This window comes from Watersipora subatra, chromosome 7 (genome assembly GCF_963576615.1).
Source record: "Watersipora subatra chromosome 7, tzWatSuba1.1, whole genome shotgun sequence".
Taxonomy (NCBI): Eukaryota; Metazoa; Bryozoa; class Gymnolaemata; order Cheilostomatida; family Watersiporidae; genus Watersipora; species Watersipora subatra.
Window position 1 is genome coordinate 34660742 of NC_088714.1, and position 15968 is coordinate 34676709.

Below are 15968 nucleotides of genomic sequence, written 5' to 3' on the forward strand. Positions count from 1 at the left end.
GTTGACACACAGTGATAAACAAAACAGATCAGTAATTTCATTAACATCGAAATTGTAATGCAAAAAACAAAATTTTGATATGGCAAAAAATTAATACCTACACATTCCAATAATGAATTCTATAAATGAATTTCAATGAATTGTAATAATGAATTCTAATAATCTGATATAAGCTCTACTCACTGACTTTCAAAAAATAAGCATGATTGTGTAGAATCTAAGCGGTATCAGCCTGTATCAGTCTTGTAAATACATAAATAAACTAACATAAGCACTCCATCACTTATACTCGCACTGAGAAATCAGAAAATTCTAACGCTGATAGTGTACGTTCATTTTTGATGTCACATTTTGATATCCTTGAGCGCTTGCTTCCGACTTTGGAGAGCCAGTGTTTCCTTAAAGTAAATTCAAACAGCTTTGTCATATTTGAGCCAAGTGTAGAGTGGATATTTTTAGATTCTAAAAAATCACAGCACCCGAAGTATCACGCTCTAGCATAGTGTACAAGTCATATTCTAACAGAGTGTACAAGTCATATTTCAACAGAGTGTACAAGTCATATTCTAGCATAGTGTACAAGTCATATTCTAACAGAATGTACAAGTCCTATTCTAGCATAGTGTACAAGTCATATTCTAACAGAGCGTACAAGTCATATTCTAACAGAGTGTACAAGTCATATTCTAGCATAGTGTACAAGTCATATTCTAACAGAGTGTATAAGTCATACATGCAAATGACCAAGCTTCTTTCTATCTACTGATAAACATATTAGCATACATTGTTTAGCTGTATTATCTTAAAAGAGCAAACTAGACAATTGGTGAACTTTTTACAAAATGAGCACTTTAGAAGTGTGCAATTTCAAACAAAAACATACATCTGTTGCAGCATTTCCTTTGATCCCTGGGCTGTACCAACCACTGTCATAGTCTGTGTGTTCATCACCCATCCGCAAACACCTAGCTTTGCTGCCTTCTTTTGTGTTTCCTACAAGCATTATCATTATCAAAGAGCTATGTTGAACACCTTTAGAAAAGGTAAGGTCACAACTTACGTAGGAAGAGCTATGTGTAAAGCAAATACTAAATTCTGCAATAACTAAAAACTGACCAAAGGATTGGAATTGTCTTCTCGCTGAGGTTTACTAAAGCAAGCTTTGCATTTGAGCTGGTGAAAAGATAATATTATTATAACCAATGCTATAAGTAATAATGTATATCAGTATACAATATTAAATATATATTAATAAAGTGTGTGAAGCCTGTGCATCATAAAGCTCGTAAAAGCCAACACCGACACATGCTGGAAGAGTATTATCAATTCACACAAACAGAAGGACCTTCTTGGGAGTTGAATGAAATCAATGAGTAGTCAAGGATTAGCTAAACCCACATCCAAAAGAAGACAAAGCCAATGATCATTGCTGAGTAATGAAAGGAGAGGAACAGCGCTACCGTACCCGTCGGAAGAAAACACCTAAAATAAAAAGACGATGACAAATAAATCTAAAAGAAAATTATGACGTACAAAAGCTTGTTGTAAGGCTGTCTACAAGTTCTTCTGGTTTTAAGGTTGAAGTATATCAAAATACATATGTACGAGTAACCTAGGCTGGTTTACACTATACCGCTGTATGTCGGGGTTGTCCTGTCAGTGACTATTCACTGACTATGCGCACCATAAAACGATGACATTGCCGAGGCAACGCAGGTATGTCGGGGAATATTGTAGCTATCAAACTTTCCTGATATTTTACTGAGCATCCACAACAGTCAGTACAATGTGCTCCACTTCGGCGACGATGATTGGCTGTTGTGGATCGCTTAACCTATACTTACTTTCATGATAGTTGCTGCGGGACTAGAATGAAAACACTACGTCGTGGACCATTCGCCAATATAAATGCGATGGGTTTGTAATAGTGTGAACATTGTTATTATGAACGATCAGTGATGCATTGTGGGATTAACACTGACCTACTGTGATATAGTGTGAACCAGCCTTTAGGATCAACTTAACAAAGAGAATAAAACACAGACTGCCCACTTGCAGGTAACGAGAATATTCATAAGTTAATTGGCTCACTTAGTAATATAATGACAAATATACTTATCACTCGTCAAAACTTGTTCTGATAAAAAATTAGTAATCTGTGGCAAATGAAGTAATCATCCTCCTCTCATTGAGAAAATATCTCCTAGAAAAATGAGAGTGAAGTAGGAGTTTTGTTTGCTTTCTCTAGCCTCTGTATGGGTAAGTAATTCCTAGGGGAGCTTACATTCTATTTTTGGACACTATTCTTAATGCAAGTTTGTGATGGTGTAGCTTTTATGTCCATGTATGTCCATTTGATATTAACATTTTATGTCTATATTCACTAGAAGGAATATAAATGATTCAGATTTTACAGTTATCTACATGTAGCTCTTTTATTTTAACATATGAGCAAACATGTATGAAAACATGATTAAACAGGAAGAACCAAGCTTTTAATGTAAACGCAACATCTTTTCAAAACTAGTTTTAAAAATCTTAACAAACACGATATGAAAAGAATATACCGTAAAACCTCTAATTGAATGCCATGGCACTCTATTTTTCAACTCTTCCTCTCTAGTGGTGGTTAATTGGAGGTGGCGTTCAAATAGAGGCTGGCGGTGTATTTTTCAAATGGCTTATCAGAAGCGAATGTTGCCTATAACTTGCCTTTTCTTTCTGGTGGAGTGATATTAAACCTTTTGGATGCAATAAATCTGCTAACATACTCTAACTTGTCAGAGATCTCTTAATAAATATGCATTGAGAAACCAAGAAATATCTGTACCGGCTTATATATAGTGCTAGCAATAAACCTGCGACAAACCAGCAATAAACCTAGCCTGTGTACTGCTTTGTAATTTGTTGGAACTTTCAGTTTTTAGTTCATTTTAAATTTGAAGACATATTTTTATTTTATATTTAAACATGTTCAACAATGTTGCATAAAAGCTAATTGCACTCATTAATAAGTTTGTTACAGTTTGCAGCCAAAACTAGCTTTTTATGTGCAATAGAAGTGAAGTTATGAGCATCGATCTATTGTAAGCCGTGTTAAGATAGCCGCAAGGATGCTATTAAATAACATGCTAAAAATCTGCATAATATTATTTATAGTTATATAATGATAATCCATCAAGTGATACAAATATATATTCATGATCAAGTGACATAAACTAACCATACTCTTATATTACTGGCAGAGACAAAAATTCTCGTTTTTAAAACAAAATTATTTGCATCATTTGCTCGGATAGCTGCGTTCTTATTGTTGCTTTCGATGGAACGAACTTTCTCTGTTTGTCCAACACTTTCCACAATGACTTCTGACCTCAACTTTTTTTCTACACCGCTGAACTAGTCGATATTAGTGTCCAAACTATTTTTGGCAGAGCAAAAATTTACGCTTTGCATTTAGGACAAATGCAACAGGTAAAGGTTTTGCTCGCTAAACATAACCTATGGCTCAAAACTAATTCATCTACTATAAAAAATGTGAACCGTCTTTTATATATGTAGTTCGAAGTATCAAGACCGTGTTAAACAAGGAACTACTATTAGCCTGAGACAGTTATTAATTATTTTCATGGTATTCTTTCAAAGTTTTAAGAAGAAAGCCGAAAAGCTTTGGAGTTAGAAAACAAAAGAATTAATTGTTATTGATTTAAACGATTAACTATTAATACGATTTTGTGGACACTTTCCTACTAATCACATGCTATTATGGGTTCGTGAAGATTGAAGATTGTCACAGTGGCAGTCAAATAGCGGTAGGGTTGAATTAGAGAGTGGTACTCTATTTTTCAACCTTTCTCTCACAGTTGCGGACAAAGAGGTGACATTCAAATAGAGGTGGCTTTCAATTAGAGGTTTTATGGTAGGTGTGAAACCAAATAAAATAATAGTAATCAACACAAAGATAATAAGCAAAACAGAGTATAAAAAGCACGAGTATTGAGTATTTTATATTATTTACGCAATAAACAAGGCTGAGTAAAAACAAACCAACACAATAAGTCAACTAGAATAAACAGATACCAACACTAAGACTCCCAGAATGAGATTATCAAATCGTTACAAAGTCTTTCGATATAGCTGGTAACTGATGTTTACACGGACTATGACAAAGACTTGAACCACAATCAGACTGCGATCCTCTAGACTTTTCAAGACTGGAGTTCAACTCGTTAGCTACTAACACATTACATCTCAACACCTTTATAGGAGTACTCGCACAAACTATGCCTGAACCTTAAACACTGACTAACAGATGTGGCTCTGTTCTATAACTAGTGTCCTGCTTGCCTCTATTCACATGCCTCACAGGCATGTGAATAGAGTAAAGATTAAGATCCATTAAAAAACTATCATAACCCTTTTCGAGTCTTTTTCTTCTGACCTAACAATGCTAAATACCTTAAGAATAGTGCGATTCACCTTCTCTACTTTGCTTGAGGCCATAGTGGTGTGGGAAAAATCCCCTTAATACCCCACTTGACAAAAAAACAAAAACCAAATACACGAGAAACGAATATGTTATCTGACCGAAACATCTTTCTCACTTTCTCAAGAAAGGATATACGTGTAACTTTTTATGTCTTTGTACTTCTCAGAGAATAAAGTGCACGGTAGCGGATTACTTGATTCATACTTTTTATGACAGTTGCTGCGGGACTAGTATTGTGTCATGAGATTGCTATTGTATAATGAGAATGCTATGTCGCAACATTTCGCTGATGTAAACGCGAATGGGCTTGTGATAGTGTGGCCATTGTTATCACAGACGAGCACAGAAAAATTGCGTGATTAACACTGACATACGGTGATAGATTATGAACCAGCCTTTAGGACCATTCTAAATTAGATCACACTCTAGTAAATATGCCAGGATGACAATAAATACTCTCTATTCTAATCAGAGTCCTCATCAAAAACAACTATATCGTTTGCCATGTTCAAAACAACACTAAGCCCATTGAAAATTTTTTAAATAGTACTGAAAGACCTCTGGTACAGCTGAGATACCGATTCCAAGACTCTTCAAGCAGAACAAACTACAGCACTGATACCCATAAAAAGTACAAGCTCCTTCTTAGCATTCTCATTACCAACTGCAGTCGAATAACAATCGGGCTTCTCTCTAGGTATGATTCAATTTCCACCCTTCCTCACAACTAGACATGGCAAGACTGGCAACCATTGTAATTAAATAGAAACACAGATAACAACCTCATCAACTGTTTTATGTAAGTACATTTGATGTTAAGATTTTATGTCTATATTCATTAAAGAGAATATAAATAATTCAGATCTTACAGATATTTAGCTCTTACATCACCAACAGGGCATGCTACATACAAGTAAACATGTGCACACGACTAAACAGGAAACACATATTTTTAATATAAACACAAAAAATAAACACAGTAGAGCATGTAGACACAACAGCAATAGGCTAGATGGACTGCATGCTAGCCAGTACTTATCAGGCTAACGGATGGGCAAGGAGCTTAACTTTTCCATTAGAATGGGTCCCAGAATTTAGACGAGCAAAATGTCTAGAGTGAACTAGAGAGGTGCCATTTTGGCTTTATAAATTATTTCACTGCTCTAAACAGTATAATTAAAAAGAAAACACTTTATTGCTCCTAGAAGGTGAGTGAATTGATGCTTGATCAGAGCAGAGTCTGTAAAACAAGCCCTGAATAAGGGAGCAAACACACTACTGTGTTTTCCATTTATTTAAACCTACCAAGACATTACGGGTGAACAGAGAGTGAGTCGTACAGTGTCTATAAATCCCTCACAGTAATCTAGCAAATAGGGTCTGATTGCTGAAAAAGGTAGGTAGGGCGTCTAGCCTTAAATTTTTCCATTTCTTCACAAATAGAGTTAACACACAAGTTAAACTACTTGTGTTAATCACAAGTAGTGATTGACATATTTCTCATGTGATGTTCTATGTAACAGCCCAGCATTGGCTCCTCTTTAGAATGTATTGGCATTGCCTTATCTTTAATACACAAGGAAAACGCTTCGTAAATCCATTGCGTGACCTTTCACCTAGCAGAGTTATAAATCAATCCTTTTCAGCATGATCGAACACAACAGAAGCTTATTTGAGCCAAAATACTATGCGTAATCATAACACTAAAGGTAATTTTGGATGAAATGCGAAATCTCTTTAAAGTGAATTAGCGAGCACTGCATAGCAATTCTGTATTTTCAGCGAGACCTTAGTGCAGTAAAACGCTGTTGTACGAAGATATTAACGAAACAAGATACCAAAATAGAGGAGAGCTTAAACCACCAAAATTGCATACAATACGGGCAATCAGCAAAATATCGGGTGCATTAAAAGATCCTCAGAAAAAACATTTAAGAAAGAGTATCTGTGTGAGACTGTTAGTAGCTCTACTACCCTAACATATATATATATATATATATATATATATATATATATATATATATATATATGTAGTTTGCACATTACAATTTTATATGACTGTTGAATGCAAAAAATATAAGAACCTGCCAAGTTAAAGCATGCACACTACCAAAACTAAAAAATGAATTCATCAGCATTCTGACGTACAACGCACTACACAGGCTATCTACATAAGCAAACGTGAAAAAAATAAAAGTTATCAAAAAATCGATTTAAATAATATACGAAATTCTTTGGAAAAAAAGTCATGAATTCTTTTCCATTTTGTTAGCAATCTAATTATTAAAAAGTACTGTACAACAAAACATATGATAATACATTGCTTTTACTCGTATACTTATTAAAATTCTAAGCCACGAAAAGCACCGCGAGAATTAGCTAAATTAAAGACTACGTTTGTATGGCAATTGAATTGGCAAATAGATGTTTGTAAGGATATAAACGTTCGTAATTTCCTAAACGCATAAATCTGCGATAACGTCACATAATCTAAAATAAGAACTTCGCAGAGATTGTTTGAGAGATATAGTGGTCATTTTTGCTAGTGTTAAACATTTCAATCAAGACCCAGTCCTAAACAAAGAACAATTATGATATAACATAACAAATGGTTTTGAGTTGAGTCATGACTGTTCACAATTTATGCCTGTAGTTTGACAGATCAACGATCCATTACCTTGGACCTTTCCAAAAACTTCAAAATCAAAGCTATGTAGTTTGCTAGTTGCCATGTTGAGCGAGGTGAAGGCCGCGGAATTGTCTTTGGTACAAAAACTAGTAAAATACACAGCAGATATAGTCTGGTAGCCACAGGTCATTATCGTGTCAACAGGTGGCAGAAGATGGGGTCTATGGTAGCTTAATACTTTTAGCATGTTCTTAACCTAGTCAATATTAATCTGGCTTACTATCGCTATTTTATTCAATAAGCTTAGAGTAATTGGCTATTAAATAGTGAGTGATAATACAAAAATAAAATCTTTCTTAGGCCGTGTGCAATCAGTCGATCTAGCTAATCAGAGCCGTAGACCAACATTTACGCCATGTTTTAGTACGGGGGTGTTAAATAACCCTGATCAAGATTAGGTTTGTAGGCGGTTTCCGATTTCGCTGAGCGACTCGTCAGCGTTAGTAATAAGCGATCGCAAACTTTAATTTACTAGTTATACTGATTTCCAAAGCTAGCCGTCATGGATTGCATAACTCAATATAATCAACTACTACATTCTAATGGATAAAAACTTGTTCAACGCACTAACACTCTCAACACTGCATCTTTATGGCAAGCCTTATTCTACAAGTCTAGCCGATGGCCAGATACTGGTTGTTCTAGCCTGTCTTGACAAGCTGTTGTTTTGCGTAGTTGTCCCCCCGTCGAGCGGCGAGCAACAACATGTTGTTGCTCGCCGCTCGACGGGAGGACAACTACGCAAAAACAACAGCTTGTCAAGACAGGCTATGGTTGTTCGCATCAAGGGCATCTTATGAAAAAAACCTTCCACCAAGAGGGTTCTCTCCGTCAGCAATTAATGAGGGTCAATTACTAAGCAGCAATACGGCAGTGGGCAATTCAACCATTAATGGTGCCACCAGATCCAACAAAATATGGCTGGAGTAAATACGATGATGAGATTTCTAGGCAATGCTTTCCTGATGGGCACAGAGCTATTCCCAGGCAGCTTGTCTAATAGACCAGTTGCTCATGCAAAAAGAGTTTGCAGAAGTCTTTGTGGCTGCAGAGAGTGCAGTAATAAAACGACCGATGAGATTGAGGATGGTAGTCATATAGACAGTGATGATAAGCTTTAAGATTATAATGATGCAATAGTTTTATTAAATACTTTGCAATATGCTTTTGAGAATCAATTGAAAGTTTTTGATGTATCATGATAAACGGACTATGTACTTTGGTAAACATGCTATATAATATAATAATCATACAATGTACCAAGATACACATACAAAGACATGATATTAATTAATCATCCCAAAGGTTAGTTGTCATCGAATCATACTTAATATACGAGTGATTGCTCACTCATGCCAGAGTATTATTTGCCTTTTAAAGCTATTTAACACATGTTAACAATCTACTATAAGTATAACATGAGCAACTAACCTCAAGTTACTGTTAAAAAACCTCTTTGTGTATTTATGATCCCACGACTAACCATGAGTGAAGTGATTGTTTGGGAGCTTTATGATAAATGCATATGCGCACACAACTCCCGAAAAATTATCCATCAACGGCAGTGACCAAACTCTTGTTCCGAAATCCCATCCAAAAATTTAACCATTTTTGTGTAGAGTCGTTTAAGTATAATAATGATACAAAACACATATAAACCTATTCAAATATGTTACCAAGTCTTTGAAAGGTTACCGCAACATCATAAAACTAACCCATCTTATCGGATTATACATAAATAGACAGATTAATTTGGCCAAAAATCGCGATAAAAACTTGCCAAGCTTTTTCTAATGAAAATTAAGACCGGCCAACGAGACGCCAATAAGGCCGTGTGACAAATAGAACTATTAAGTCGTGCGCATTTCACGAAAAAAACCGTGCACATTTCACCAGTCTATAGCATTGGCTAATACTCTAATTGATGAAGGTTTCTGTAATTAACGTAAAAGTTAATTACATTTTACAAAATTAACTCTGACATTTTGGACACTTATAACGAGTACTTTTGTTTTCCAACTGATGTCCAAAGCAGTGAAAGTAAAGGAAATGACGATGATATTTTGCTAATAAATCTTACAATATTACTTATAAAATTATTACAATATTTAATTGTAAGAATAATTATTCGATTTTATAAGATTTAGTTATAAGAATAATCATTCAAATTTACAAGATCGAAGTATATAGTGACCGATGGTGTGCAATATGTAACTGTTATTATTTTTCAAAAGATTTTGTTGATGATACTGCGGCTGTGCCCAATATCGCGGTACTGCCAAGCCATTTTTAATATCTGCAAAATTAAGTAATAGGCTTACATTTTCTTGTAGATACACATCTATTTTTATGACAACCAGCTAAAGTCTGTTTAGATTTTTAAATTCAGCATAATTTTTTAGATATAAATACAGAAATCTAGATAAACATCACAACTTCTTGATATTGGTTGCTATGACCAATGATATACAGCCCTCCCAGCCTGTGTATATTACACAGCAGCTTGCCATTTTACTTCTAATATTGCATTTCTCCTATTGCAGGGAAAAGATATAAACGTATAATCTTTTCCTTTCATTATTGCTGTTTGTTGTACATAATAACACCCAGTACATTACAGCTACCATTGCGGTTCTCCTATTGCACTGCAGTGCCATTTGACTGCTAATATTGCATTTTTCAACTAGCAGTACCCTTTTTTTCCAGTATCACTTTGGTCATGGGCTGTATGACAGGGGAATTTCTAGTCTACTCATGTTACTTAATAAAGATATCGCTCTAATGCCCCGTTATGGGGCGAATGCAATTAATTGATTTGACTTGATTATTCGCTCACCATCCCTTCTTATTGCTTTCTCATTTGCCTGCCAGACTCGTTTCATCATCACTCATTCTGGTTATGTTGAAATATTATACGTACCAGGTTCCTATTGTATAGTTTCCAGATACAGTCAAACATGGATAACTCGAACTTCAAGGGACCGTGCAAAAGTGTTCGAATTATCAGAGCATTCAAGTTATCAGAGCACTGTCACAAGTCCATATATTTACTTATTTATTAGTAGATACATGTACATATACAAACTATAATATAAATCAAAAGCACAAATGGCTTGTTTCAAATTAAATGCTTCTAATGTAAAGTTTAAAACGTTTTCATGAAAAAGTATAGAGATTTTTCTATCACTTGAGATTGGTTTGTTGTTTGAGGTGATGTTATTGCCAGGACGTTTTTCAGATTGACATTGGCAAAACTTGATCGTTGTTGAAATGCTCAAAAGAAAAGACATTTTTTTCTTTTGGGGTTTTACCCACGATCAATTTTGCCATTTTTTCTTGAAGTTTATGCAGATTACCTTACTTTACCTGGGATTCGTTAAGAGCAACACTCCGAGGCAGTTCACTTAGAAGTTCTACTAGGTTTTACGGTACATTCTATATCACTCACGCTTTTTTAATAGATACTTATTAAATGTACACACGTATTCTGTGTTTAGGTCAAACGATGAATAGTTTTTTGTAGCTCAGACAACGTATACGTTTAATTACAACAATTTTTAAGACGTTTTAAACATTCAACATTCCGACGTTGATTCAACACGGAATCAACGTCGGAAAACTATTCATCACGGGCTAGCCGAGTCACGCACTCAAGGATTTTTGCCACGCACATACAAAACAATATGCGATTTTTGTTTTGTATGTGCGTGGCGAAAATTCTTGCGCGCGTGACCCGGCTAACCCGTGCTATTCATCGTATCGCAGTATAAATCAAATTTCACCAAACTTTTAGAAAAGTCGTTGACAAAAATATTTTGCCGATGGTGGTAATAACGACGCTTATGAATTACGAAAAGATGAAGTTTACCTCTATGGCTTATAATAAAGTGATTTTCTAAAGCGAAAACAACCGTTTCGGTAGCTGTTGGGCAAAAAAACAGTTCGAATTAACAGTGTTGAGTTCGAGTTATCTATAGCAATTTATCATTACGTGGGAACGGACCAAAGGAAGTGTTCGAATTAACCATGTGTTCGAGCTATCCGTGGACGAGTTATCCATGTTTGACTGTACTTTAATGGTGACTTACATGTAGGTTCACTACTCAGGCGAATATCTTATATTTTGCGGCAATCAGCGAGTCAACTAAGTAACAGGAAATGAGCTTTTTTCTATTACTATACTCTGTTACTATGAAGAACGAACTATACTCTTCTGTTCCTCATTATCTCTTCTGCCATTGGCAAACTGCAATTAGCAAATACCAAAAAATGGCGCACCGGTCTTTGATATACACCACCTGTACTACCTGTAGTAGAGGTCAGTGGTAGTATTCGAACCTGAGTAGACACTATAATCGTAAACTCAGATCCGGACCAAAACAGATGTCAAAACCTCTGAAATGGCCAAGGTCATTTGCGAGTACAAAAATCTTTCTCATGCCATGTTGAGTTAAGTGTGCAGTAAGTTTCATCACGTTCAATATGAGAAAAGAAATCTCGTTTCTCATTTCACAGTTATGGGAGATCACGAATACACTGCTAAATAGAAGACTCGGGACTACTGAGACTGCTATTAATAATTTAATCAAGAGAGATGTAGGTACACAGTGCTATTCCATCAACTGCAAAAACTGCAGGAATGCACTTTCCAAAGAAAAGTGTGTAACATTTCACAAGTGAGTCACTACCAGTTCTATTACTACTGCTAAAGTTTACTATTACTAGTTAGTTCTACTACCCTAATCACTGGGGAAGTGAGAGTCGATCAGTGTCACTACTGAGTGCGTTGATAATTTATATTCATTTAGCCATTACTATTTCCAGCGGTGTCGGGTTGCTTGTCACATAATTATTGAGATTTGGAGTTACCGTTCCATGATTATATAGTTGGCCTAGTGGCAGACAACTCCCACTTGACAAGACAGTGTGATAGCAAGTGCATTTCTTTTTCTTAGTGTATATGTACCGAGATACTGAACAGACTACACCTCAGATAACATTATACCTTTACTTACTGTTAACGACAACCAAGAACATGTAATTCTGTAATATATAGCGCCCTCTATTTAGCAGTGTATTCGTGATCTCCCATAACCGTGAAATGAGAAACGAAATTTCTTTTCTCAGTTTGAACGCGTTGAAACTTACTGCACACTTAACTCAACATGGATTTTTGTACTTGCGAATGACCTTGGCCATTTCAGAAGTTTTGAAATCTGTTTTGGTTCGGATCTGAGTTTACGATTATATGTTCTACTCAGGTTCGGATACTACCACTTACCACTACCACTGTTGTATAAATCAATGTACTAACATGTACTGATGTGAAGAAGACCAAGAAGATCCTCCGTCTTTCATTACACTTCCTCATATCCTCCCCATACTGCCTTATACTACCTAATCTACTAGCTTTACACACTAGCTTTATCCAGCTTTATCCACTCACCGTAATTACCAAGACCACCTGTACCGCCTTGAGCTCAGACACCAATATAGCCTGAGCCTAACAAATCCCATAATACAACAACCGCAGGTAGTACAGGTGGTACAGGTCAGTGAATACTACCAAAGTCCACTTTACTGCTATCTGCTGTGTATTTTATTAGTAATAAAATACACATAGGTCCTAACTGCAAAGGTCTTTCAGTAGCATTGTACGATGCATGCAGTCAATTATCTCTATCACCCTTGCTAATTCTTGACAGAGGATTGTTTGCAGACTTGTTACACAGATTTATAGACACTGTACTACTCACTCTTTGTTCACCCGCAATGTCTTGATAGATTTAAATAAATGGGAACACAGTAGTGTGTTTTCTCCCTTATTCAGGGCTTGTTTTACAGACTCTGCTCTGATCAAGCATCAATGCACTCTCCTTCCAGAAGCAATACAGTGTTTTCTTTTTAATTATCCTGTTTAGAGCAGTGAAATAATTTATAAAGCCAAAATGGCACCTCTCTAGTTCACTCTAGACATTTTGTTCGTCTAAATTCTGGGACCCATTCTAATGGAAAAGTTAAGCTCCTTGCCCATCCGTTAGCCTGATAAGTACTGGCTAGCATGCAGTCCATCTGGCCTATTGCTGTTGTGTCTACATGCTCTACTGTCTTTATTGTTTGTGTTTATATCAAAAACATGTGTTTCCTGTTTAGTCGTGTGCACATGTTTACTTGTATGTAACATGCCCTGTTGGTGATGTAAGAGCTAAATATCTGTAAGATCTAAATTATTTATATTCTCTTTAGTGAATATAGACGTAAAATCTTAACATCAAATGTACTAACATAAAACAGTTGAGGAGGTTGTTATCTGTGTTTCTATTTAATTACAATGGTTGCCAGTCTTGCCATGTCTAGTTGTGAGGAAGGGTAGAAATTGAATCATACCGAGAGAGAAGCCCGATTATTATTCGACTGCAGTTGGTAATGAGAATGCTAAGAAGGAGCTTGTACTTTTTATGGGTATCAGTGCTGTAGTTTGTTCTGCTTGAAGAGTCTTGGAATCGGTATCTCAGCTGTACCAGAGGTCTTTCAGTACTATTTAAAAAATTTTCAATGGGCTTAGTGTTGTTTTGAACATGGCAAACGATATAGTTGTTTTTGATGAGGACTCTGATTAGAATAGAGAGTATTTATTGTCATCCTGGCATATTTACTAGAGTGTGATCTAATTTAGAATGGTCCTAAAGGCTGGTTCATAATCTATCACCGTATGTCAGTGTTAATCACGCAATTTTTCTGTGCTCATTTGTGATAACAATGGCCACACTATCACAAGCCCATTCGCATTTACACCAGCGAAATGTTGCGACATAGCATTCTCATTATACAATAGCAATCTCATGACACAATACTAGTCCCGCAGCAACTGTCATAAAAAGTATGAATCAAGTAATCCGCTACCGTGCACTTTATTCTCTGAGAAGTACAAAGACATAAAAAGTTACACGTATATCCTTTCTTGAGAAAGTGAGAAAGATGTTTCGGTCAGATAACAGATTCGTTTCTCGTGTATTTGGTTTTTGTTTTTGTCAAGTGGGGTATTAAGGGGATTTTCTCCACACCACTATGGCCTCAAGCAAAGTAGAGGTGAATCGCACTATTCTGAAGGTACTCAGCATTGTTAAGCAGGGTTGGCTTGGTTTAAATCAATGGTTTAAACCGAGCAGTTTAAACCAAGCGGTTTAAACTCGGTTTTTATGGTTTTTTCATTACTTTTCCTGAAAAACATAATATTTTAAGCTTTTAGTGGTTCCTGTGCAGTAGAAATGCATTTCTATGTAATATCAGCTGTGGAAGTTTATTTAGGACACAGTAGTTAAGTGATGGCAGAGCTCAAGTTGAAACTACATAAAATCCTAGCACAACAATGAATTAGTGAATTTCATTTTCAATTGGTTTTATTAAGTGATATGATGATCCTTTTTACCGATAAATATAAAACCCACGTGAAAGATACTAATCCAATCATCATCTCTAATAATAAATAAATACGCTCTTAAGTCTGGCCAGTGAGAAAGGATTGCTTATAATTAGAAATTAAAACAATAAAGCCTTTTGGACAAAAGCTTTGTTTGCAAACTAATATTTTATTTATTGGGCACAAGCCCAAGTAGCTGGATTGTTAGAATTCAGTTTATCAAGTTTTTTGTGTTTTGAAAAGTAAAAGTTGTGCCTCAAATTTCCCACATACCTCGCAAACAGGATCCCGTTTGGCAGTTTTTTCAATCGAACTGCAAAAGGCACAGGTTTTAAGGCAAAATGTAATAGGCGTGCTGTCGTAACGCAAGGTCATGCAGATAGGCTTAAGGAGCCCTGGCATGCATTCCTTTAATACTCTTTCTGGTGACTCGGAAAAACCATTTTTGAACTGCCGGAACAATGTGGAACATGCAAACGTAAGCGAATCATGATGCCTACATGAACATTAAGGATTAAATTTTAGAGAAACTCGATGATGTCAGTTTACATCATAAGCCATCCAATGGTCTTCATTAGCATTGCGTAGCTGCATATCTGTGAGAACAAGGGTTGATTTAGATCATTGATTGACAGATGAAAGAACAGAGAAGTGTTAAATTGTACAGCTTGAGCTTGGCCTCCTCAGTTATCGCAAAGTTCGCTGTCATACAGCATGAAGTGTTGATTACATAGATTGACATCATGGCTAAACACTCTTTCTTTCTAGCCATTATCCTCCTCATAACAACTCTCTCCATCAAGGTAAGTATCCTCATCATAATTTCCCTCTTCATCAAGGTAAGTATTCTCATCAGAATGACCATTTCCATCAAGGTAAGTGCTCTTGTCATAACTACCCTCCTCATCAAGGTAAGTATACTCATCATAATGACCATTTTCATCAAGGTAAGTACTCTTGTCACAATGACGCTCTTCATCAAGGTAAGTACTCTTGTCACAATGATGCTCTCCATCAAGGTAAGTATTCTTGTCATAATTACCCTCTTCATCAAGGTAAGTATACTCATCATAATGACCATTTCCATCAAGGTAAGTATTCTTGTCATAATTACCCTCTTCATCAAGGTAAGTATACTCATCATAATGACCATTTCCATCAAGGTAAGTATTCTTGTCATAACAGTCCATCAAGCACAAAGACTATATACAATTTCTAATGTGGAATACAATAAGTTTCTATGCATGTCTAAACATTTTTATAGAAGTTGACAGCAAGAATGGGTTATCAACCGTGTATGGTAGGGAGCTGCTACTGTACAGTACCAGGTGTATTAGACTGTTCAGGACAAAGACTCACCACTTTTCATC

The 15968-nt window shown here is 35.9% G+C and overlaps 2 protein-coding genes across 2 annotated transcripts; both read right to left on the reverse strand.

Moving 5' to 3' along the window:
- Positions 1–17: 17 nt before the first annotated feature.
- Positions 18–7232, reverse strand: LOC137399234 (acylphosphatase-2-like). Its single transcript, XM_068085250.1, has 4 exons — positions 7167–7232; positions 1466–1482; positions 884–993; positions 18–398 (listed from the first exon to the last, which is right to left on the reverse strand). Exons 1-4 carry the CDS (start codon positions 7219–7221, stop codon positions 284–286), a joined length of 297 nt encoding a protein of 98 aa, XP_067941351.1. The 5' UTR covers positions 7222–7232; the 3' UTR covers positions 18–283.
- An 8130-nt stretch (positions 7233–15362) lies between these two features.
- LOC137400703 (glutamate-rich protein 6B-like) lies at positions 15363–15788 on the reverse strand. Its single transcript, XM_068087035.1, has one exon. It carries the CDS (start codon positions 15786–15788, stop codon positions 15363–15365), a length of 426 nt encoding a protein of 141 aa, XP_067943136.1.
- Positions 15789–15968: the final 180 nt, after the last annotated feature.

Coding starts and splice junctions, on each gene's coding strand:
- LOC137399234 (XM_068085250.1), bottom strand. CDS start 7,221: ATGGCAACTAGCAAACTACATAGCTTTGATTTTGAAGTTTTTGGAAAG. Junction 399..883: donor AAGGAAATGCTGCAACAGAT/GTATGTTTTTGT, acceptor ATTTACTTTAAG/GAAACACTGGCTCTCCAAAG.
- LOC137400703 (XM_068087035.1), bottom strand. CDS start 15,788: ATGGACTGTTATGACAAGAATACTTACCTTGATGGAAATGGTCATTAT.